This window comes from Prionailurus bengalensis, chromosome E4 (assembly GCF_016509475.1).
Source record: "Prionailurus bengalensis isolate Pbe53 chromosome E4, Fcat_Pben_1.1_paternal_pri, whole genome shotgun sequence".
In the NCBI taxonomy this organism is placed as follows: domain Eukaryota; kingdom Metazoa; phylum Chordata; class Mammalia; order Carnivora; family Felidae; genus Prionailurus; species Prionailurus bengalensis.
In genome coordinates this window covers 63,160,056-63,185,938 of record NC_057360.1, presented here as the reverse complement: position 1 = coordinate 63,185,938, position 25,883 = coordinate 63,160,056, and the positions used below count along the sequence as shown (strand labels likewise).

Genomic DNA, 25,883 nt, shown 5'->3' with positions numbered 1-25,883 from the left:
TGTGGTTCTCTCAGCAAGGGGATGCTGCCAGCTAGGCCACAGACAGGACAGACTTGGGTTATTCTTCTGAGTTGAAGAAATATCCCGAAGCCTCCTGCATGTGTTAGCTGGAACTAGAAGTATGATCCCTGTCTTTGAAATGACTTAACGCTTTACACTTACCCCTCTTGTCTTTGGAATAATCCCAAAGTTCACCGAACAGTGTTTCATTTCAGGACCTTTTTATTGTACTTTTGAAACTCACAAGATGTGGAACACTGCTTCTAATAATGCTCTTTCTCGAAGTATGGTTTTAGGTCAAGTGGTTCCCAGCCTACAAACTGTGGACCTAAGGTGTGGGTGGTGGGAGTGGTAGCCTTGGGCATTGCGCAAAAGGCATCTGCAAACCCATATAGGGGGCAGGCATTTTCTATACACTGAATAATTTGTTTTATATATCTTTGTACTCCGGGTTTTCAGATTTTTGTGGCTATAGTTCCGAGTAATAAACTATAGATTTATTTTAAATTTTTACTAAGTTCTTAATAGCCTTTTCTCAACATGTATTTTCTCAGTCCCTGGAAACTGAATGGACAGCCCTGACCATCTTGGGTGGCCATGATACTTTTTAAAAAAATTTTTTCTTTTTAGTATTTATTTACTTTTGTGTGTGTATGAGAGAGAGAGAGAGGGAGGGAGGGAGGGAGGGAGGGAGAGGGGCAGAGAGAGATGCAGAATCTGAAGCAGGCTCCAGGCTCTGAGCTGTCAGCACAGAGCCTGACACGGGGCTCGAACCCAAGAGCTGGGAGATCGTGACCTGAACTGAAGTTGGATGCTTCACCGACTGAGCCACCCAGTTGCCCCATACTTTTTGATGTTAAAGAAAAATACTTATATTCAGGGTGGGAACCCTTGGTTGAAGTTTTACATAATGATGAGTTAATAATGAGTGTTGTGTTTTCTTAACAAGTGTTACTAAAAAACTTGACATTTGGTCACATGCTATTTATTTAATTTATTTTTATATTTGCACATTTGGTCTAAGCATATTTATATCTGCTTCTGAGTCATTTCCTTATTTTATACGTTTTTGTTTCATAAAAGGAGTCCAAGGGAAAAGAAGATAAAAATGTTTAGTGATCATTTTTGTCCAAGTAAATTGTACGTATTACTTTCACATCTTTTGTGCTAATTTAATAATTTATCTGGGATGTAATGCTATTAACTAAATTCTACTTTTAGTATGCTTTTTGAGGCCATCTGAAACAAAGACTTTGATTTAATAGATGTGACTTTTTTTTATGCTAAGACAGGTGTTCTTAACAAACAGGTGTTCCGAAGTATTATTTAGATTTTCAGTTTTCCTTGATCCTTTGAAATACCGAGCTGAGTTTTACATGGGTCATGTTACACTGTCTGAAAGTATAATGCTTTTTTTTTCCCCTTAAAGAAGAATTATAAATATTTATGTAATTTTAGTTGCTGGTTACTTTAGTACCTTTATTTTGTTAGATATTTTGCTCAAGCAGCTGTGGATATTGGGGGAGGCTTTCAGCACCTGATAAAATTGGCCGGATCTGAAAGGCAACATTGAGCAGGCAGGTAAGATTTTCAATAGACCACAGTTATGAGTTATAGGAGTCTTCTTTAGGTTAATGATACTGATTCTCCAATTAACATAATTGAAAAAATAATGTTAAATGTGAGGATTGAGAAAAGATTTGTAGGCCATTTTGTGTGTGTAGGGGGAGTTGGTATTGTCTACAGACCGTTTTAAATTACGGATTTATGTTTCCTGTGCCTGTTAGCTGCGAATTCATCTCAGATGGTTTTAACATTTTTTTTAAACAATGGTATCATGAACAACTTTATAAAAAATATATTAAAAATTTTTTTTTCTAACGTTTGTTTATTTTTGAGAGAGAGAGAGAGACAGACAGACAGAGACAGAGTATGAGCAGGGGAGGGTCAGAGAGAGGGAGACACAGAATCCGAAGCAGGCTTCAGGCTCTAAGCTGTCAGCACAGAGCCCAACACGGGCTCGAACTCAGGAGCCTTCGAGCTGTGAGATCATGACCTGAGCCGAAGTCAGCCACTCAACTGACTGAGCCACCCAGGCACCCCCAAAAGTATATTTTTAATTGAAGTCTAATTAACATACAGTCTTACTAGTTTCGGGTGTGCAGGTAACGCCTGAACAACTCTATACATTACTCAGTGCTTATCACAGGAAGTGTGCTCTACATCCCTTTATCTCACCCTTTTCCCACCCTCCTCCCCACTGGCGACCACCCGTTCTCTGTATTTAAGGGTCTGGTTTTTGTTGCTGTTTGTCCCTTTTGTCTGTTGGTTTGTTTTGTTTCTTAAATTCCACATATGAATGAAATCATACAGTATTTGTCTTTCTCTGACTTATTTCACGTAGCATTATGTTGTCTAGATCCATCCATGTTGTTGCAAACAGCAAGATCTCGTTCTTTTTTATGTATTCCATTGCCTGTATTTACCACATCCTCATCCATTCATCTGTTGATGCACACTTGGGTTGCATCTGTATTTTGGCTATTATAAATATTGCTGCAAGTTTTAACATTTTGATATTTGTAGCTCCTGTCTTTCCAAGTATTGAGTTACTGAATCACCGTTTATATATTTTTGGTGTTGTATTTCTAAATCCGATTAATTTAAAATACACGGCTCTCTTGGGGTGCCTGGGTGGCTCAGTCAGTTGAGCCATGACCAACTTTGGCTCAGGTTATGATCTCGCAGTTCATGGGTTTGAGCCCTGTGTCGGGCTCTGTGCTGATAGCTCAGAGCCTGGAGCCTGCTTTGGATTCTGTGTCTCCCTGTCTCTCTGCCCTTCGCCTGCTCACTCTCTTTCTCTCTCTCTCTTTCAAAAATAAACATTAAAAACAATTTAAAAAATAAAAGAAAATATGTGGCTCTCAGTGTTCAGTATAAAAGTCTTGTTACTTACAATATGAAAAATATTTTTTAGTACTAATTTCAGAGGTTGATAGAAAAATCTATGTATAACTTACCAAGTTTGGCACACATACAGTTGAGAAAAAATATGGAAATACATTATTAATGATAACTTCAAAGGGAACAAATTTAGTTTTCATTAAAAATACAACAACAGAAGTGTCTGTGTGTGCTGCTATTGATTATGTTTTAATTGGTGGGGTTTTTGTTTCTGTTTTTTTTAATGTTTATTTATTTATTTTGAGAGAGAGAGCACAAGCAGGGGAGGGACAGAGGGAGAAAGGGAGAATCCCAAGCAGGCTCTGTGCTATCAGCTAGAGCCCAGTGCGGGGCTCGAACCCATGAAACTGTGAGATCATGATCTGCAAAATCGAGAGCCAGACGCCTAAGCGACTGAACCACCCAGGCACCCCCTTCATTGGTGGTTTTAAATCCCTTCAGTGTCATCTTCCTGTTACAGACGCAGAAGAGACCTGAGTGTTCGGCATCCTCTGCCTCAATGGTCGTGCACGCTGTGATTCCTTCCCTTCTTTCTGCACTCAGGTCCAACAGTAGTGCTCTCTTCGCCTGCCGTGGTCCAGCTTCAGGCACCTGGAGTCCTGCCCTCTCCTGCCCCGGTCCTTGCTGTCACCGGGGGAGCCACGCAACTACCTAATCCCATGGTGAATGTGGTGCCGGCCCCTGTGGCCAACAGCCTAGCAAATGGAAAACTCTCTGTGACTAAACCTGTCCTACAAAGCACCGTGAGAAGTGTGGGCTCGGATGTAAGTGTTGAAACCCAGTGCTTTATCACACCTGATTTCAAAACCAACAGAACCAAAACACGTTTTGTTTTCCTTGCCTTGTTTCTGTTTTCTAAATTATTTTATACTGCCTCAAATAAAAGAATGTGCTGGGATTGCACATCCGTTATTTGGTGGCAGATTATTATGTTAGAATCCAAGCAAAAAGGTTTGAAAGAGGCTAAAGTTGTTTGATAAAAAGTGACGTATAGGGGCGCCTGGGTGGCTCAGTCGATTGAGCGTCTGACTTTGGCTCAGATCATGATTTCATGGCCTGGGTCGGGCTCTGTGCTGACAGTTTAGAGCCTGGAGCCTGCTTCAGATTCTGTGTCTCCCTCTCTCTGCTCCTCCCCCACTCATACTCTCTCTCTCTCTCTCTTTCTCTCTCTCTCTCAAAAATAAAGCAAGCTTGGGGCGCCTGGGTGGCTCAGTCGGTTAAGCGGCCGACTTCGGCTCAGGTCATGATCTCGCGGTCCGTGAGTTCAAGCCCCGCGTTGGGCTCTGTGCTGACCGCTCAGAGCCTGGAGCCTGTTTCAGATTCTGTGTCTCCCTCTCTCTCTGACCCTCCCCCGTTCATGCTCTGTCTCTCTCTGTCTCAAAAATAAACGTTAAAAAAAAATTAAAAAAAAAAAATAAAGCTTTGGGGCGCCTGGGTGGCTCAGTCAGTTGAACATCTGACTTCGGCTCAGGTCATGATCTCACAGTCTGTGGGTTCGAGCCCCACGTCGGGCTCTGTGCTGACAGCTCAGAGCGTGGAGCCTGCTTCCTATCCTGTGTCTCCCTCTCTCTCTGCCCCTCCCCCACTCTCACCTTGTCTCACTCTGTCTCTCAAAAATAAATAAATGTAAAAAAAAAAAAATCAAAATAAATAAAGCTTAAAAAAATTAAAAAAAAAAAAAAAGTGACGTATGCATACTTTGCTGTAACTCCTTCTTTCGAGCCCTCTCCTCACATTCTTCAAGCCCTTCCCCAGCCCAGGCAGACACTAGTGTCTTACAGGATTCTTTCAGGTCTCCTGATTGAAATGTCTTTGGCAAGACCCAGATAAGAGTCTGTAGACTATTTTCTCATCAGGGTTTATATTTCTGTCCTGACTTATGAAGGGTTTTCACCCCTGGGTAATAACTTCCTGCTCTTAGGAATTCTGTCTCAGTGACTAGTTGGTGTTTTCCCATCTTTGCAAATCTTCAGGTTTTCTAGCCTGTTGAAGGTTTCTTTTTTTTGTAATTTATAAATCACAGAGTTTCCTAAGATCTGGCCTCCCTGAAGCCAGTTATAGCATTTGCCAGCTAACTCTGCTTTCTTAAAAAGTGGTACAAAAATACCTCACGTTATGTACTAAGAAGTAATTGAATATCATGGGCCTAAAGTTTAATGAAAGTTAAAGTCAAATAACCATTCTAATAGTGGATTCTCTCAAATTGTTACTGGGAAGCCAAACTCTTGTGTTTTCTTTAAGATAAAAGTAGATATTACTGACTGTGAATATTGCCACACTATCTTTTCTTCAGGTATTGCGAAGTACTTTTAAAGTCCTAAAGCGCTGTGAGTTCTTAAGGTTATCGAATACTGTCTGATCGGTCCACCCTAATTTATTAACCCAGCGTGTCAGCCCAGTAGTGAAATTGCTCCTCTGTTGCATTAAACACAACCGAGTGACCTCAGCCGGAAATATTGTAAAGACCCATAACAAAGGAATATTTTCTGATGAAGCAGAACATTGAAGGTCTGCAGTAATTCCCATAGCGTTTATAGGTATTGAAAACTGCACCCAGACGCGGGGGAAGATTAGTGTCGGATGAGAATAGACATGGATGGTACAGGATTAGCCTTGACTGTTAACGTTCCTTTAATTTGAGGTCCAGAAAAGGTTAAGCACAGTGCCTGTGGCATAATAGGCACTAATACACAGTGTGTGTTTCAGTTGAAGATGAAACGATACGCTGGCATTTGCTTGAAATACTCTGGGGGTGGGGCGGGGAGCCCAAGATGGAGGAAACAAGATCGGCAAAATGTTGACAATCATCAAAGTTGGGTGTGTCGTCTTTCCTTCCTTGTGGTGTGTGGGAAAATTTCCACAGTAAGTAAACAACAATCCAAAACAATTCCGTGGTTTTGTCAGTTAAAAAGTTGTATGGGGCACCTGAGTGGCTCCGTTGGTTGAGCATCCGATTCTTGATTTCAGGTCAGGTCATGATCCCAGGGTCATGGAATCGAGTTCCCGGTTGGGCTCTGTGCTGAATGTGGAGCCTGCTTGGGATTCTCTCTCTTCTACCCTCCACCCTTCCTCTGCCCCTCCCCTGCTTGCACATGCGTACTTGTTCTCTCACCCTTTTTCAAAAAAAAAAAAAAAAAAAGGATGGGGGGGAGCCTGGGTGGCTCAGTCGGTTAAGCGTCTGACTTCGGCTCAGGTCATGATCTCACAGTTCGTGGGTTCGAGCCCTGCGTCGGGCTCTGTGCTGACAGCTCAGAGCCTGGAGCCTGCCTCGATTCTGTATCTCCCTTTCTCTGTGCCCCTCGCCTGCTTGCTCTCTCTCTCTCTCTCTCTCTCAAATATAAATATAAAAAAATTAAAAAAGAAAAAAAAGATGGTACAACCAATAAAAGAAAGGGTGTGCTTTTCATAGGAGGCTGAGAAGGCTAAGAATGATGAAAGAGGATTTTTAAAATGACCCTTTAAGTTTTCCTTTTAATCCTCTTTAAATTATAAATTGAATGTTTCTTCTGTGCAATGGAACTAGCAACAGAAAATATCAAAGTTGTCTTTATTCCATGTTAGGACATTTAAAGTATTTATTTATTTATTTTTAATTTTTTTAATGTTTGTTTTTGAGAGACAGAGTGAGTGCGTGTGTGCTTGCATACGAGTGGGGAGGGGCAGAGAGAGAGGGAGACACAGATTCCGAAACAGGCTCCACGTTCTGAGTTGTCAGCACAGAGCCCGATGTGGGACTCGAACTCATGAGCTGTGAGATCATGACCTGAACTGAAGTTGGATGCTTAACCTACTGAGCCACCCAAGTGCCCCTAAAGTATTTGTTATGAAATACCTTAGACATGGAAAAAGGTAGAGACTAATTAGAACTTTAGAAAATATAGATTAACAGTATGTCACAGTTGTTAAAATACTAACATAATGTTAGTCCGTATTCATAGGCTTACAACGTCCGATCATGGGCCAGTCCAGAGGAATGTGGCTAGGATGGGAAGGGTGTCTGGAAACTATGTTCTGGGTAGAGGCAGCGTTTAAGGTTTGGAATGACTCAGTAAACTGAAGAACACTGAATGTAGATCTGAGAGGCGATTCTAGGACGTGAAGGTTGATGTGTGGAAAACAGGGTGATTGATCTGGGTTATTCCAGAGGACTCACCTAGAACAGGTACAGGTAGCGTTATTTAGAAAGGGTCCTTCCAATCCTAAAATCCTTTGATCCAGTCATTGTATTTAAAAATAGGAGGAGATCTTTTAATTTCTTTCTTCCAGCTAATGTCTGAATAATAAGCATCTTTTTTTAAAATTATTTTTTAATGTTTATTTTTGAGAGAGAGCGAGAGAGACAGAGTGCAAGCAGGGGAGGGGCAGAGAGAGAGGGAGACACAGAATCTGAAGCGGGCTCCAGGCTCTAAGGTGTCAGCACAGAGCCCCACTGGGGACTTCAACTTGTGAACCGCAAGATCATGACCTGAGCCCAAGTAGGATGCTTAACCAACTGAGTCACCCAGGCGCCCCTAAATAATGAGCATCTTCATGTTGGTACTCATCATTGTGTTCTGCTGACCCATTTTGTAATCTCTGAACATTTCAGTTGATTATTTATTGATCAATTAGACATTCACTGTAACTTCTCTGGTGCGAAAGACCATGTTTGTTCTGCTCTTACACCCTTAAGAGTATTCTGTAAATCTGGTGAATAATTTACTGGTGAAGCCTGCATCAACATTGAACTGGGGGACGTGTGAGATGCAGAAGTATAGAACCAATAGGTATGATTTTTTTTTTAAGCAGTATTTATTGGCTAGCATTATTACTACTTTTCAGAGTTTAGAGTCGACAGTATTATAGGAGAAAGATTTCAAGTACTGTGTGTCTAGTGCAAGAGACCTAAAGGCGATTAGAATAAATTTTCTAGTCAACCTGAGTTGAGGTTTTGTGCTTATTTTTCCTTGGCCTGCATATCAGGAAGTGAGCCAGGCTTTTTCAGTATGAGTTTTCTGGTAGAGGTTTTGACTTAATGTTTATTTCAAGTGAAGAAACATCAGTCTGTCCTATCAGCTGGCCAAGCCTCTCAGGAACCCAAAGTAAATTTGTTCCAGAAGGAGCTGCAGGAAACTTTGATCTGCTGGGATGGTCTCCTGTGTTAGTAACGTGGTTGACCTTAGTAGTGCGTGCGTTTGTTAGACTCAAGTCCCATGAAATTATGATAAATTTGAAGTGGTATAAATTTCTGATTAAAAATGGCCCAAAAGAAAAATTTTTCATTATGTGCTTTTTGTGCTTTTAAGCCAAAAGTGTGGTGAAAAAGCAGTAATTCAGCAAAAGAAAGCATATCAGTCTTTTGTGGCTTTGTAAGGCTGACATGGCTTCTTTTTTCCTACCTTTTTTGTTCTTTTGTTTGGCTAGTTTCAGTCTCTGGAGACCTGCTACTGCCCTAAGTAGCGTTTTTTGCATACCATATTCTGCAAACTGCATTAAGTGCCACATTTTCTGTTATGAAACAGTTTGCCTGGTTCAAATTATAATCTCACTCTTCCTGCCTTTTGCTGGTAAATCTGTTCTGTTTAACTCTTGGAAACCTCACCTAAGTTTTCAAGAAATGTGGTTGGTTTTTGGCTCTGATCGTGATGGAAAAAATGAACATGGTCTCTCATTTCAGGGTAGAAATTCTCTTATGCAGTTTCTTAGTAAATGGCAATCTTGGAACTACAGAGTTGCCTTCATAGGAGAGCGTGCTTATCTTTCTTTAAAGGGCTGTTGAATGTTGCCAGACGTGGAACCAAGGGCTGAAAGCAAGCAGTCTGTTTAAATCTGCATTGCCATAACTACTGCCCTCTACCCACCATAATTCCATAAAGTTCATGAAGCATTATGGCTCTGGTTTTAGGTCCATGGAGTTATATTGTTGTAGTTGTCTTGTTTGGGATAAAAGACCAGGAAAAAAAAAAAAAGTGTGGTGAAATTGTATTGTGTGTCCTTCGCACTGGGCCAAGGTGAAGCAAACCCCTATTGGAAATCAGTAGGTGGTAACAGTGGAAAGAAAATGATCAGGAGCTAGGTCAGAACTAGAAATCACATCAGATGGGAGGCTGATCCGGGAGAAATCACATCAGATGGGAGGCTGATCAGAGACAGGCTCTGCTGACAGGAGGCCCCAGGCCTTCTTCTCAGCCCATTCACCCCATGAAGCATCTTACAAACCTTTTATTACCTTGTACTCTCTAATTCTTTACTTAGTGACCTTGACCCTCCCATCCTAGTCTCTTCCCTTTGGGGGATCCTGCCCTAATCACTAAAGCCATCATAAGAAGCTGGGTGCTGGGGAGATCCCTTTCTACCTGCCTGCAGGTATTAGAAATGGCGTGAGTGGGATTCTTCTAGCATAGTGAACTGGAACTTTGTCGCTTCGTTTCTCTGGAGACACCGTTATACCGTTAGGTTTAAGATTTCGGGTATGTTAGTACTGTGAGCGTGGAGGTCACATGATATGGGCCCAGACGGATGCTGTGCACACGGTGTTTCTTTATTGCAGTGAAGGAATGCTGAGCTTTACAGCAAGTGGTGGGCAAGTTTCCTCATTGTCCAGAGGAAGACATTACCTCATCTCTCAAGGTTTCTTGCTGGAAACAGCCCTGAGAAATGGCCTGGGTAAAGAGTGGTCAGGGCCTTGTATTCTTGGCATGCCCAGGAAGACGTATAGTAACACGACTCACAAGAGACCCTAGAGAAGTCCCTTTCAAGGAAAATACAAATCTAACCTAATTTATTTCCAGTGCAAAGCAATGCAGAGAAACTGTTAGAAAAATGGAGAGTGCCTGTGCTCTGTTTTGGAAAAAAAAATTTCTTTTTCTTTTTTAATGACGCTTAAGCTGCTCGTTTTATCTGTGACACCCAAGAATGGGTTCTCTGTTAGGTCTAAGAGTGAGCTGAATGTCCTTAAATGGTGTGGCCGGCTTAGATCTAAGAAGATAAATAATGAATAGATACTTTTTATGACTAAATTCCTTCACAACACAGACACGGGATCATGATATTTCTGTAGGCTTTGAAAGTAAAGGAATCCGTCAGAACAAATTCAACAGGAAGGATTTGGAGACCGAAAAAGCCATCCAGATTTTAGTAAAAGATTATTTCTGTGCTGACTGCTTTCTGGCTTTGCTGCTAGCAGGGACTCTGCAGATCAGAGAAAAACATGCTTTGTTAAAATATTTGTAGTTTCTCCTTAGATGGAGGTGTGGGCCTTCTAAAAATTTATCTTGAATAAGGACTTTGGCAAATCATTGCATTTGTGGTTACAGTGGTTTTGGAAAGGGAACAGAAGGTGTTTCTCCCCCCGCCCTGCTGGTATCGCACTTAGATTTGTGTCATTAGGTTAGATTTGTGAACTGTGGCAGCTGTGGCAGTCTTTGTTCTGTTTTTGTTTTTTTTTTTCAGTTTGGCATCTTGATCAGGTTAATAAATAATTCTTGAAAAAAATTTTTTTTAACGTTTATTTATTTTTGAGAGAGAGAGACAGAGCATGAGCAGGGGAGGGGCATAGAGAGAGGGAGGCACAGAATCCGAAGCAGGCTCCAGGCTCCAGGCTCTGAGCTGTCAGCACAGAGCCCGACTCAGGGCTCAGACTCACGGACTCCAAGATCATGACCTGAGCCGAAGTCGGCCGCTTAACCGACTGAGCCACCCAGGCACCCCAGGAAATAATTATTTTTAAAGGGATGCTGATTTCCATCTTAATAAATAATTAATACTTAATTCCCTCTTCTCTGGTTTCCCTTCCTGCAACCTGTTCCTGAAGACAGTCCTTCCATGCCCCAGATGCTTTGTAGCTACTTGGTTCCCCTGTCCAGAAACAGTCACTGTTACTAGTTTTTCATGCGTCGTTCCTGAGACAGTTCCTTAATATGTTGGTATTTACAGTTTTACTTATTTACCTGTTTTACAGAAATGGTAACTAGTGTCTACATGCTGCCCTGCACCTTCCTTTTCCCCTTCAGTATATCTTCACGTACTTGGCGTATCGGCACTTAGAACATTTTCTTGTTCCTTTACTAGCTGCGTGGTAGCCTGTTTCGTTAGGGTGTCCTAATTACTTAAGGTTTTTTCTTTATAAGCAGTCCCTTCATTGAATAACTCGGTACTCATTTAATTTTGTTTATGTGCAAGTATATCTGTAGGAGAAATTCCTAGAACTGAAATTAGAGGCAGAAGGCAGGTAGTTTTTACATTTTGATAGATATTGGCAAATGGCCCTCCATAGGGTAATTCTAATTTATTCTTCCACTTTGAGTGTATGAGAGAGAGTGCCAGTCACAGGGCCAAGGACAGTGTCTCCATACACAGCTCCCTTTTTCTTCACGTCCCCCCTTTGCTTGCATCATTGATTATAGTACTGGGTATGTGCATTTGTCTGGAGAGAGAGTCTGTAGCTTTCTATGTAATTTTTTTTTTTAATAGCTTGTTGAGATAAAGTTCACCTTTAAAAGATCTAAAATTTAGTGGTTTTCAGTATATTCACAAAGTTGTGCTATGACAGGAGCTGCTATCTAATTGCAGAATGTTCTCATCCCCCTAAAAAGAACCTCCATACCCATTAGTGGTCATTCCTATTCCCCTCCTCTCCCCAGCCCCTGGCAATCACTAACCTGCTTTCTGTTTGTATGGAATTGCCTATCCTGGACATATTATGTCATGGAATTATACACAGGGTGGCCTTTTGTGTCTTCCTTCCTTCCTTCCTTCCTTCCTTCCTTCCTTCCTTCCTTCCTTCCTTCCTTCCTTCCTAAGTTTATTTATTTTGAGAGAGAGACAGAAAGAGAGAGCATGAGTAGGGAGGGGAAGAGAGAGAGAGAGAGAGAAGGAGAGAGAGAGAATCCCAAGCAGGCTCCACACTGTCAGCGCAGAAGAGCCTGATGTGGGACTCGAACTCACAGACCATGTGATGGTGACCTGAGCCAAAACCAAGAGTTGGACGCTCAACCGACACACACACAGAGAGAGAGAGAGAGAGAGAGAGAGAGAGAGAGAGAGAGAGAGTGTGTGAGCATGAGCAGGGGAGGGGCAGAGAGAGAGGGAGAGAGAGAATCCCAAGCAGGCTCTGTACTGTCAGCACAGAGCCTAATGTGGGGCTCGATCTCACAAACTATGAGATTATGCAAGAGTCGATGCTTAACCAGCTGAGCCACACAGGCGCCCCGAGATCAAAATCAAGGAGGCTTAACTGACTGAGCCACTCAAGCACCCCCAAACCCTTTTTGATTTAGAGAGTATTTACAAATCAGTGAGAAAAATGCAAGTTAACCCAATAATCAAATGGACAAAATACGTGACTAGATAATTCACAAAGGAGAAGGGCCAAGTATTTCTATGGCTGTCTATTCTGGAAGGGGCATGCCCCCTGGAAGATTATATTTTATGACTGTGAAAGAATATTAATTATTAATGGAAGAGAACTTTTGACTGGTTAAATAATGATATGCAAGGATTAAAAGTGTTAGGGTTAAAATTTTCTGTGGCTCTGCAGGTGTGTGTGTGTGCGTGGGCGCATGTGTGTTAGGCTTTGTATATGGTGATAATACTAGTTATATTCATAATAATGATATCTCAAATATTTACAAGTTGCAGAAACAAACCATAAGAGACTTTTTTTTAATTTTAATTTTTTAACATTTATTTATTTTTGAGAGAGACAGAGACAGTGTGAGCGGGGGAGGGGCAGAGAGAGAGGGAGACACAGAATCCGAAGCAGGCTCCAGGCTCTGAGCTGTCAGCACAGAACCCAGTGCGGGGCTCGAACCCACGAACCGTGAGATCATGCCCTGAGCCGAAATCAAGAAACCATAAGAGACTCTTAACAATAGAGACCAAACCGGGTGTCAGTGGAGGGCGGCGGGTGGGGGATGGGTTGGGTGAGTGATGGGTGTTAAGGAGGGCACTTGTGTTGAGCATGTAAGATACTTAGTTAGATGTAAGTGATGAATCGTTAAATTCTCCCGAAGGCGATACTACATTGTATGTTATATATATAACTAGAATTTATATAAAAATTTGAAGAAAACAATTAAAAAAAATTACAGAAACAAAAATTCTCCAGAGAACACCGGTACCTTCACCCATTCACCTGTTAACATTTTACCCCATTTGCTTTATTAGTTTGTTCATTCTGCCTGTCTCTCCATCCACACACATACTCGGTTTTCCCCCCTGAACTACTGTAGAGTAAGTTACATACTCTGTAGTCCTTTACCACTAAACATTTCAGTGTGTATTTTTTCAGAATAGGGATAATCTCTTACATACCCACAGTATAGTTATCAGCTTCATTAATTTATATTTGTAAAATACTTTAATCAACTCTCAGTATTACAGTTTTATCAGTTGACACAATAATCTCCTTTATTGAAAAATTTCCCTTTCGGTACAAGAACCAGTCAAGGGCCAGATACTGCATTTGGTTGTTATCTGTCTGTAGCTTCTTTAAATCTGGAACATTTCCACAATCCTTGTCTTTTTGACGCTGTAGGGGAATTCGGCTCTAATACAGTTTGATAAGTACTTCGCATTCATATTGGGTTATAAGTCATTTTCACAGAGTCCTATTTGGTTCTTACGAAATCCTTGTAGAGTGGGTACTGTTGATTCCCATTTTACCATGGAAGGAATCGGTTAGGTGTTTCAGCCAAGATCATCTTGCTAAGATGGCTACATTGATAAAGTAGTGTGTGCCGCACTTGTCTAAGTGCCTGACTCACAGATATTTAAGCCTCCTAACAGCCCTTTGAGGTGAACGAGATCCCCGATACATCCAGAGTAAGGGGCACACCGAGGGATCTTGGGGGAGTGTGAATTATACTTGGGCTGTTTTTCAGTTTCTGCAACGATTAAAGGTGATTCCCAGGTTTTGTCTGTTTTTGTTTCGTAAGTCATTTTTAAAATTTAAAATCTGAAAATAGGAGCTGGGTTGTGGGCAGATATTTTCAATATTGCTTTATTTGCGCAGTTTATCTGAGCAGCTATGAGGCACATTGGTGATGGAGTTCAGAATTTTTGCCTCCTCACTCAATCTGTTCATGGCTGCAGGGTAGCTCCCCTTACTGAGCCTTTCGTATGTGTGGTACATTGTAGTTTACAAGGAACCTTCGTGTCCATTCGCTGTGTAATCCTCGCCTAATCATCTGACCTGCTCCATCTGAGTTAGGATTCAAGCCTAGGCCTTGTCTCAGTCCAGTGCTCTTGTCACTACTCTGTGCTCCGTTAACGGGGCTTTACTTTCAACGCAGCCCTGATGCAGCATGAATTTCAAATTATTACGTCTTAAAACTTGCTGCTGCCTTTTCTCTCCCTCTACAAATGTATTCTCTTAATTTGTAAAAATTTTCAGCAGGTGGTTGTAAGTCTTGAGAGACAAAGTATAGAGACTGATCTTAGGTGAACAATTTGGTGATCTCAAAATCGACAGCAAAGTTAGTCTTATCCGTATCTTATGATGCAGTAGTCATTTCCGGGACGTGCGGTAGTTCAGTATGGGTGGTTAGCATCAGTACTGGAACCGTTTTGGTTTTAGATTGAATGAGACCTTTAGGGGATTCACGGGGTGGCTCTCAAGTTTTTGTCCACAGCCCACGGTCCGCAGTAAGAAATGTGTTTTACATCTTTCTCAACACACACGGTCTAGGGAGACAATAAGTAAGCTCTTACTACATTTAAAAAAAAATTTTTTTTTTAACATTTATTTATTTTTGAGACAGAGAGAGACAGAGCATGAATGGGGGAGGGGCAGAGAGAGAGGGAGACACAGAATCAGAAGCAGGCTCCAGGCTCTGAGCCGTCAGCCCAGAGTCCGACGCGGGGCTCGAACTCACGGACCGCGAGATCGTGACCTGAGCCGAAGTCGGACGCTCAACCGACTGAGCCACCCAGGCGCCCCAAGCTCTTACTACATTTAAAGCATTCTGTTTCCTTTTATTTTATCCTGTGCTTTTCTGTTAAGTTTTTTTTTAAGTCTCTTATGACCCACTAAATTTATCATGCTACTTGCTATTGGGTTATAATAGGTTCAAGAACACCATTCTGGTCTAACCCCCTTTTATTACTGCTGTGAAAACGGGCCCTGGGAGCAGAAATGAGTCTTCTAAGATCTTCCAGTTACTTCATTGCAGTCCTAGACTAAGAATTAAGGACACCAGTTTCCGGTCCTGTATTGTCATCTGATGACTTCAGTTACTGTTACTCTTAGGTGGCTGCTCTACTTATTTCTGGGGGCGTGTGAAGCAGGGGAAACTGCTCCGAGGATCCCTGATGATCCCTGTACATAGGACGTCCTCCGTCCTTCAGGAGGCTGTGCCCGACTGCGCAGGTTTGCCTGAGAGCATCTGGTGGACGTTTCTGCCTTTGCCTTTCTGCCGGTCCTTCCCCTTCGCTCAGAACAGGCGGTTGTGTAGGGCAGCCCGGGCCTGCAGTTAGCAGGGGTTGCGTCTGTTACCTTTTCTCACTCGTGAAATCATACTACCTGTCCAAAGGCATTCCGCGTTAAAAAAATAAAAGTTTGTAGGGTGAAGATTATTGCCTTGACTCTGCCAATTAAATGGCTCAGGTGGCCAGTAATGAAGCTGCTTTATTTAATTTTTGGTGACCAGGAACTGGGTATAATACACACACACACACACACACACACAACTTAATAGAAGAAGTAAAATGAAATTTTGGCTTTCTGTCATGAGATTTGAGAAGAGTACAGGTAGTATAAGTGGAAAGTTTCCCCTTTTCTGTTTTGAACAATTTTATGAGAAAAAGGGGAGTATTGTGTATATATATATATATATATTTTTTTTTTTTAAGGAGTTTTTTCTTTATTTTTTAAGTTTATTAATTTTGAGAGAGACAGAGACAGTGTGAGTGGGGGCAGGGGGACAGAGAGGGAGAGAGAGAGAATCCCAAGCAGGCTTCCTGCTGCCAGCGCAGAGCCTGATGTGGGGCTCGAACCCATGAAACCATGAGATGATGACCTGGGCCGAAATCCAGAGTCAGACGCTTAATCTACTGAGCTACCGAAGTCCCTCTTTCTTTTTCCCCCTTTTTTTTTTTTTTAAGTTTATTTATTTATTTTGAGAGAGAGAGGGAAGGTGAGAGAGAATCCCAAGGAGGCTCTACACTGTCACCACAGAGCCAGACGTGGGGCTCAAACTCCCAAACCATGAGATCATGACCAAAATCAAGAGTTGGAAGCTTAACTGACTGAGCCACCCAGATGCCCCTAAAAGAGTTTTTATTTTTATTCATTTATTTTTTAGAAGTTTTCATTTTTGAGTCACTGTACCCAACATGGGGCTCAAACTCAAAACCCTGAGATCAGCAGTCACAGGCTCCGTGGACTGAGCCAGCCAGGTGCCCCCAAAAGGGAGTATTCTTAAGATTCCCAAGAGAAATCTAATTAGAATACTTAATTGATTTGAATATTTAAAGTAAAGTTGTGGGGCACCTGGGTGGCTCAGTCAGTTAAGTGGCCGACTTCGGCTCAGGTCATGATCTCATGGTCTGTGAGTTCGAGCCCCGCGTCGGGCTCTGTGCTGATAGCTCGGAGCTTGGAGCCTGCTTCTGTTTCTGTGTCTCCCTCTCTCTCTGCCCCTCCCCCATTCGTGCTCTGTCTCTCCCTGCCTTTCAAAAATGAATAAATGTTAAAAAAAATTTTAAAAAAAGGAATAGTAATAAAGTTGCCACAAATTAAATTTGCTAATGATTTTAGCTGTACACGTTTTTTTGGAATGTATTTATAAATATATTTACTGTGATATGCAGTAATATATGTTACATAAATTACAAATGTGTGAGTTATAAAATGTGTGTGTTGTATAAATTAGAAATTGGCTTTTAAATCAATTTCAAATAGACAAAGTTTCTTTCTTCTTTTATTTAATGGAAAAATTGGGTTGTCTAATAAGATGAAGAGGTTAATCAGTGACCGTTTCTGCTTTAGGTATCAGTTTAGAGGGAGAGATTCACCGAAATAAGAAATAGAACCAAGGCAATGGCACCCATGAAGCCAGTGATTTCATCCATGGTGATCAGTACTTGATCTGGCTTGAGTTTGTGCGAGATGTTGGAATGTATTTTGTAGCATTAAAATATCCTATTTTTGTATCTGATTTATAGCCATACAGGACTTTGAAGCTCATTTCTTAGCAACATCACCGAATCAAAGGTCTAGATGGTCAATTTTTTTTATAAGAACATAATATAGTATTGCTTGATCGTGAACTTTTAAAATTAAAAAACAAAATGCAAACGGATTTGGAATTTTGACTCAAATTGGTGGAGCCTTCAAAAGCAAAAGTACATGTTCATCTGTGAAAGTTCTTCTTTTCTACAAGTCTTTCTTACAGTCAAATGTTCGTTTAATAATGCAACACCTTATTTTACAGTGTAGTGGCACTAAAGGGAGAGTATTTTATAGCTGTGAAGTTTTTCCTTTTTCTAAGCACAGTGCTTGATGGGAGAGTTGTCTGAAGCAGGATGATCAGAAGCAGGGACTGACCACCTCTTCGCTCATTTCAGTCCTGTTAAAGCATCTGACAGCCCATAAGTGAGATGTGCCAATTGATTAATGAGCCAGAGTACTGATTTTATGTTTTCAGACTGCTAGCACAGGAGATGAAGCATTGTAGATACAGGTGTTTCCATAGCCTTCCTTTTCAAACAGGTGCATAATGAAAGTAAGCACGGAGTTCATGAGGTTAGGGTGCCATGTTGAGATTCAGGACTTCCCATTTGGTATAAAAAGCAGTGTGGTGCTGTCATGTACCAGGATTGTGTGTGCTGGGCTTAGAGTCACCTGCTCTAAGTTCTAGCTGTGGCACGTCTACTCTCCAACAGTGGATCCGATGAGGAGGCTTATTTTAAAGAATCTTGAAAACTGTAATAATTTCAACAGGAGGAGATTGATATAGAACATCAAGATAACTGAAATACCATGCATTCTCATTGCATGTCAAAGCTGATCATAATACATCCGGGGTGCCCAAGTGGCTCAGTTGGTTAAGCGTCCAACTCAGGTCATGATCTCACGTTTTGTGAGTTTGAGCCCTGCATTGGGCTCCACGCTGACAGTGTGGAGCCTGCTTGGGATTCTCTCTCTCCCTCCCTCTCTCTCTGCCACTTCCTTGCTTGTGCTCTGTCTCTCTCAGAAAGAATGAACAAAAGAAATAAATTAAAAAAGATGATCATAATACATTCATGCAAAAATCAGTATACAAAATAATAACTACAGTGTAATTTTTCTTGTAAAATATACCCCCCACCAGAAACACAAACACCATGGGGGTGTGTGTGTGTGTGTGTGTGTGTGTAGTCTGAAAATCATAATTTTTTGGTCTAGGAAATACAGAATAACTTAAATATTATACATTCAAATAGCTGAAGATAGCTTGCTGAGATGTAAAGTTGGAACTCTTATGTTTGGCAATTCCTGTGGGTTTCATTTATTTTTACTCTATCCTTTGTGTTTATTGGTAGTATTGCGTGTTTATTTTTGGAACTATTGTATCTTTTTCTCTGGGAAGCAATGAATGGCCACAGGTGGTTTTCATTTTTTTTAGCATGAGGCATGTACACTGACAGCCTTTGAAACTCTCATGCTGTATAATGTGCAGGTGCTTTTATTGTTTATAGAAATTCCTAATCCTTGTTTGAAATTTATTAAATGGTGTGCCATCTGTAAGCCTCCCTAAATTCCGCAGATTAATTAGCCTTTAAAGTAAGGTTGCCTTTTATCTAACGTTAGTATAAACTCTTCCATCTGGGAACCTTCTCTTTCATGCGCTTGTTCAGTGTTCTGTATACTTTAGCACTCTGGAATTAAGTATTAATTATGGACCTTGGCCTTCTCAGTAACCATGAAGACCACTTAGAATAACAGTAGACTGAACAAAGTGGCATTGTCCAGAGACTGCTTTGACGTGGTGAAGAATCATCCATCATGGCTTGGCCGCTGCTGCGTGTGTGTGTGTGCGTGTGCGTGTGCGTGTGTGCACCGTGTTACTGAAGAGCGGGATGGTTACTCCTTAGGGAAGGTTTGCCGATGATGGTTACATAAGTTAGCATTCCTATGAAGCTTCAGTAAAGGAAGGAAAAAGGAGAAAAACACCCTCTTTTGACATCTCCTGTAGGTTTTGGTTTTTTTTTTCCCCTTGTAGCTTCTGATTGAAAGTTTGTTGACAGTATTTGGTGCAGAGGGATTGGCTTTGGCTCTTTCGAGGAAGTGTTGTGTGGGGTTGGAATTGTGTTATTATTTTATTTTTTATTTTTTTTATTTTTTTATTTAAAAAAAAAATTTTTTTTTTCAACGTTTATTTATTTTTGGGACAGAGAGAGACAGAGCATGAACGGGGGAGGGGCAGAGAGAGAGGGAGACACAGAATCGGAAACAGGCTCCAGGCTCCGAGCCATCAGCCCAGAGCCTGACGCGGGGCTCGAACTCCCGGACCGCGAGATCGTGACCTGGCTGAAGTCGGACGCTTAACCGACTGCGCCACCCAGGCGCCCCGTGTTATTATTTTAAAAGAAATCAATATTATTTAATTCTGTTTACTGGTCTCACTGAGCCATTGAATGCCACAGAGTGGAACGTTTATTTTTTAAAGTCAGTTACAAAACCTATAAAGTCAGTAGTTCAGTCATCTGTGTACTTTAAAAATAATCAGTTTAATATTATTTGGTGCTTTTTATGGACTTAATTTTGCTGCCTCACCCTCTGCCTCAAATAAATTAGACTAATGCTGTTAGTTCATTATGGACAAATAGGTTCCATAAGTTCTCACTTAGCAAATGTGACGCAAATAATTTTTCTCAGTAAGTTGTGATTATGGAAGATATTGTGGGTAGTAAGCAAACATGTAGAATTACATAGTTTTGGCTTCTAATGTAAAAAATTGAGGTTGAGAGAGAGTTAACACTCCCGAAACAGTGGAGAACATTAAAGTGTTCAGGTCTATTTTCCAAATTATAAGGGCGTAAGACACTCAGGAAAGATGGTTTAGCATAAGCACAGTGTGGAGGACCCTGAGATTTAGGTTAGTGGAGGAGACCGCATTACAAACTGGCGTAGATGGTATGACTAAAGGAATGAATTAGGTGTGTGTGGAGATTGGAGGGTGGCCTCAAATGATCCGAATTTGGGTGTGGATTGAATGGTTGTTGGGTTAGGGCAGAAGGTTTGGTTATTTAGTGGGGTGGTCACATCATGGAAGGCCTTGAAAACAGGTGGCCAACTATGATGCATGAATAGCTTGTTTTTGCAATAGAATAGCAAGGTTTGTTGTTGTTTTGCAGGGTGACTAATCTTGCAGATGGTAGACAGGAAGAGATTGGAGACCATTGAAAATATGTAGGAGACTATTGCAGTAGCCTGTAGGGATGTGGTCATGAGGGCCTGCTTTAGGAGGGTGACAGCAGCAATAGAGAGAACAGATTAAGTGAGACAACACTGTCCCGGGAAGAAACTTGGTCATTAACATAGCCTCAGTGCATATTTAGTGAGTGAATCGGGTTGAGAGAGGGGATAAATATGGGGAATGAAGGAAAAATAAGTTGATGGTCACTTCCTCCTAGATATCTTGAGAGGCATTTATGACTGAGAGAAGATGGATAGATAAATCCAGATAGAGGGAGATGATGAGTTCAGTTTGTGGGAACTGAATTTGAAGTGATGGTAACTTTGCAAGTAGAAGTGGCCTTATAAGCAGTTGGATACGGGGTTCTGGAAAACAGTCAATTCAGAGCCTGAGTCTAAAGGTGTGTGGATATGTACATATGTGTATATGTCAGGACACCTTCTGAGTTTCGTTTCTTTTCTTTTTCTTTTTTTTTCCTGAGTTTCTAAAGGGAAAATTGGAAGATCAATAAATAAGCCTTAGAAAAACATCAGGAGAAACCATTTCACGTTTAGGTTTTAGAAGGCCTTGACCATTTGATTTCATTTTGCTTTGTTTAATATTTTTTAAAACCTGTTTTAAAACAAACGTAACCTATGTTTCGAACAGATATGTTTTAAAGCAAACATAATAGTTGTTTGCTTTTTTTTTTTAGTCGCTTGTTTTGTTTGTTTTTTGCTATGAACAAAAAATAATTGTTAAATAAAAATCAGTCTATTCTGATCTGGTTCTAAAATTGGAATGTTTCGATTCATTATAACTTTTTCTAGATTGCTGTACTAAGGAGACAGCAACGTATGATAAAAAATCGAGAGTCCGCGTGTCAGTCCCGCAAGAAGAAGAAAGAATATATGCTTGGCTTGGAGGCCAGGTTAAAGGCCGCGCTCTCGGAGAATGAGAAGCTCAAGAAGGAGAACGGGTCACTGAAGAGGCAGCTGGACGAAGTGGTGTCCGAGGTGAGGGCCAGCGACGCAGCCCCGACAAGATGGGTTCAGGCATTCTTTTTTCCTGAGAAACCATTGGGAATGGTGTGCATTTTAAATTGTGTAAACTAAGAGTACTAGGAAAAAGAGGGCGCGTTAAGCCCTAAAGCATTTGCAGTCGGAATAAAAGCATTGGGAAAAGGAGCTCGCGAATTGTACCTCCCAACCTGCGTTCAAAAGATGTGTTTCCCGGGTACCCCTCTCTTTCTGACTAAGTGAATCAACGTGAGGACCTTCAGTAGTCCCGCCAGGTCTTTCCTTTTAAAAAAGAAAATACAGGGGTGCCTGGCTGGCCCAGTCGATTAAGTGTCCAACTTCGGCTCAGGTCATGATCTCCCAGTTTGTGGGTTCAAGCCCCGCATCGGGTTCTGCGCTGACAGCTCGGAGCCTGGAGCCTGCTTTGGTTTCTGTGCCTCCCTCTCTTCTCTGCCCCTCTCCTCCTCATGTTCTGTCTCTCTCTGTTTCTCAAAAATATATAAACGGTTAAAAACAAATTTTAGAAAGAAAATACAAAATAAAATTTTAAATCGTTTCTCTGTCCACCTGACCCCCATTATGTTTTTTGCATGTTGTTGCCATGCTGGTCCCGATAAAGTCGACCTTCTCCTTGATTCTGTTCCTGAAACCTGCAGTTTCAGGATTTGCCACTGCAACGCTGTCTGGAACTGAATGGATGCCTGTGCCCAATGAGTGGGCTTCTTCCATTGGGGTTCTCTGTTTTGCCCTGAGCGCACGGGAGATTTAAGAGACGGGGGGGGGGGGGGGGGGGGGGGGGGGGGGGGGGGGGGGGGGGGGGGGGACGGGACTACAGATGTATCTGAAAATTCTTTGAAGACCCATAGAAGTGTTAAATGGTTGAATTCTTTCCTTTTGGGGGGAAGAGGAAAGTGCAACAGTGGCCACTATGTTTCTTTTCTCCTGCTCCTTTGTTTTTCTCTGCTACCATCAGGGAACCAAGAAGGCTGCGCTCTAGCCTTGTGAAAAGTACCATTTCCTCACCTTTGAGGTTTGTTTATTATTATTTTTAACTAATAACTGCTGAAGAGGAGTGTGCTTATCTTACCCGTTGCTTTTTGCGAGATTAGTGTGTAGTTTAACCGTATTTGACATGGTTATTTCTTTCAGAACCAGAGGCTTAAAGTTCCTAATCCGAAACGAAGAGCTATCTGTGTGATGGTGGTGTTGGCGTTTATAGTGCTCAACTATGGACCCATGAAGTGAGTGTGTTTCGTCTGCAAACACTGTTTATTTATTTTGGATACAAACACTAAAAATTTTAGTTCTCATTGTTTTCACCTCTAGTCATAAGCTAGGGAAAAAACAGATTTGTTTTGTTTTCCTCGGAGACAATATTTAGGTGAGAAGAAAGGAGAAGAAAGACTCATTCCTCTTCCTTGTTCTTCCCCTAAGTCTAGTGGAAAAATCATGTCGTTTAATGGAGAAAGCCTTAAGTTATTAAACAGATCGGTGGTGAGGCAGAGTTCGAGCCCCGTGTCAGGCTCTGTGCTGACGGCTGGGAGCCTGGAACCTGCTTTGGATTCTGTGTCTCCCTCTCTCTGCCCCTCCCCCACTCATGCTCTGTCTCTCACTCTCAAAAAAAAAAAAAGAAAATTAAAAGATTAAAAAAGAATTAAAAAGAATACAGAACCATTACATGTAAACATAAGTAACATTTTTATGGAAAATAACTATTTTCCAGACCCTCAAAAATTGAGTGAGAGGAGTAGCATTATTTTATTTATATTTGCCAAAAATCTTGATAGAAGCCAGCTCTATTCTCCTGTTTCTTCCTGCAGTCCGTTGTGATAAATTGTTTTGGTTGAGATAAACGAAGAAAATCCAGATTCCCATAGGTATGTAGTTGAAAAGGGGAGAACCTTGCTGACCCTTTGAAAGAATCTTGGGATCCTCAGGGCTTCACAGAACTGCTGCCTTAATTTCTTTAACCGTTCTCCTATTAATGGGCATGTAGGTTATTTTGAGTTATACAAATGTATATACATATTAAATATATACCAGATATACATTTTAAACACATAAATGTTTATGTGCACATATAAAAATATAGTTATGTAAAACACAGATCTAAAACGTATACATATAACATGTATTCATATATATATGTAGAAAGAGTATATGTTATGGGTATATATTTATTAGAATCTAAGTATTCTAAAATTTTTTTTTTTTCAACATTTATTTATTTTTGGGACAGAGAGAGACAGAGCATGAACGGGGGAGGGGCAGAGAGAGAGGGAGACACAGAATCGGAAACAGGCTCCAGGCTCTGAGCCATCAGCCCAGAGCCCGACGCGGGGCTTGAACTCACGGACCGCGAGATCGTGACCTGGCTGAAGTCGGACGCCTAACCGACTGCGCCACCCAGGCGCCCCTAGAATCTAAGTATTCTAATTCATACCTTAGAATTAGAAGGTATGAATATCTGGAATCGTGATGGAGTCTGCCAGATTGCCTCAAGTGCTGTGTGCTCATTTCGCATCTAGGCTATTATATAAGGTGCTTATTTATTCATTCAGTCACACATCCGGCAGATATTTATAGAGTACTTACAATTTGCCAGGTAGTGAGTAAGGAGCCAGGGATGCAAACATGAATATGAGTACAGACTAGTAAAAGAAGTGGATGTGGAAACAACGGTAGCATGAGTAAGACTTACGTAGATGTCATCTAAAGATGGGGGCCTACTCTTGAAGGGACACAGAAGTACCCAGTAGCTCTGATAATGACAGTCTCGGAGGCTTTATGCAGTAGCATTTGATGAACAGTAAAGAGGACGGGGTTGGGGATATGTGTTGTTTTGTAAGCCCTCATGAATTAATAGAGATTTGGGGGGGGAAGAGAAATTTATTTATTTTTAAAAATATTTATTTAGAGAGAGAGTGGGAGCTTGAATATGTGTGCGTGAACAGGGGAGGGGTAGAGGGAGGGAGAGAATCCCAAGCAGGTTCCGTGCCCAACACAGAGCCTGAAGTGGTCTCGATCTCACAGCTGTGACATCGTGACCTGAGCTGAAATCGAGTCAGATGTTTAATTGAGCCACCCAGGTGCTCCGCACTTATTTATTTTTGAGACAGAGTGAGAGAGTGGGGGAGGGGCAGAGAGAGGGAGAGAGAGAGTCCCAACATATGTTGGTGCAGAGCCCAACATAGGGGTTGATCCCACGAACCATGAGATCATGACATGAGCCCGTGTCAGGAGTCGAATGCTCAACTGACTGAGCCACCCACGTGCCCCAGAGACAAAGACAAAATGTTTTTTGATGACTTAATGATTTTTACATCTGAGGATGAAGGGGGTGTGTGGGGGGATGGCTCTCATTTCTGTGAACAGAGGATTGATTGATTTTGAGGAGGAGGAGACAAATCTCCTCTGATTTTGATTCAGAGGAGACAGACGATGGTCCCATTTTATCAAGACGGTTTTGTATCCAAAAATTAGACGGACGGTACAAACAGCAAAATTGAGAATGGAGAAAGCTCAAATACTTGAACATCCTGAGGAGCAGCCAGAGGAGATCTGTGTCTGTTTCTTCGTGGAGGCTTTTGGAACAGAAAGCCAAGAAGTACTGGGCAGATCTGGGAAGTGTTCAAGTTTAAAAAAAAAAGCATGCTTTAAAAGACTTAGATCGAAGAAAAGCAACAAAGAGCTGGAGGGAATGAAGAAATATCAAAGTATCTTAACAGGTTGGGATTTGTCCAGACACCAAGAAGAAAGGAGAAGAGAAACTGGCCATGAAACTCATAAAAAGCCAGGAACTGTTTCTTCTAGAGGAAGTCTGGCACGGATGGTAAAGCATCAAAGCTGAGAGGGCAGCACGAGCGGCCTGAAGGACTGACCCGTGCCCCCCTGCACCAGACGTTGGCGGTGTTGCTGCTCCATCCCGTATGGTCCTGGGAAGCTAGCTTGATTGACCCTGTCATTTGCAGCCCCTTCACTTCAAGACTGAAGATCTGCTCAGGGCTGGGAATCTTCCAGAGGAGCAGAAACTCCCCAGTTGAACCTCATTAGCACCACCTGGAACGTATCTGGTGCCTGACTTCCACGTTATGGCCTTGTAGATCTGTACACCTTGAGCGTTACTGTGTTGTCATTGGTACGGAAAAAAGCAAGACGGCGAGTTCTAACCGAGCTTCTCTCAAGTCCCACAAAACTAAGTCCGGCCAGACAAAGAGACACTTTAATGAGAGACTTCCAAAGCATTTTAAATTTAGGAAACAGAACTCTTTCAGAACAGACCACGTTTCCATAATAAAGTTGTTAGTGTGGTTTCAGATGTTCAACGTAGCATTGACCTTGTGTGCCATATCGGTATGGGTCCAAGTGAAAAATTTATAATACACAAGTTTGCTGAATATAAGTATGCCTTAAGCATTGCCTGAAGGCGCTTGGTGATGAAATGTAAATACATCTCACATCTAAAGTAAGAGAGTTTCGTGCACCAAAACTGACTCGTTTGAAGCATCTTCGGTTGCTGAATAGTCGTCACACAGAGAAAGAA

The 25,883-nt window shown here is 41.6% G+C and overlaps 1 protein-coding gene across 2 annotated transcripts in view; it reads left to right on the top strand.

Moving 5' to 3' along the window:
• The window catches only part of ATF6 (activating transcription factor 6), a 205,599-nt gene that overhangs the window by 25,697 nt on the left and 154,019 nt on the right, over nt 1-25,883 (top strand). For both annotated transcript variants that reach the window (XM_043567583.1, XM_043567582.1), the window contains exons 8-10: nt 3,508-3,728; nt 21,152-21,337; nt 22,490-22,581. In XM_043567583.1, the coding sequence (XP_043423518.1) occupies nt 3,508-3,728; nt 21,152-21,337; nt 22,490-22,581 (499 nt within the window). The remainder of the gene's footprint in view (nt 1-3,507; nt 3,729-21,151; nt 21,338-22,489; nt 22,582-25,883) is intronic.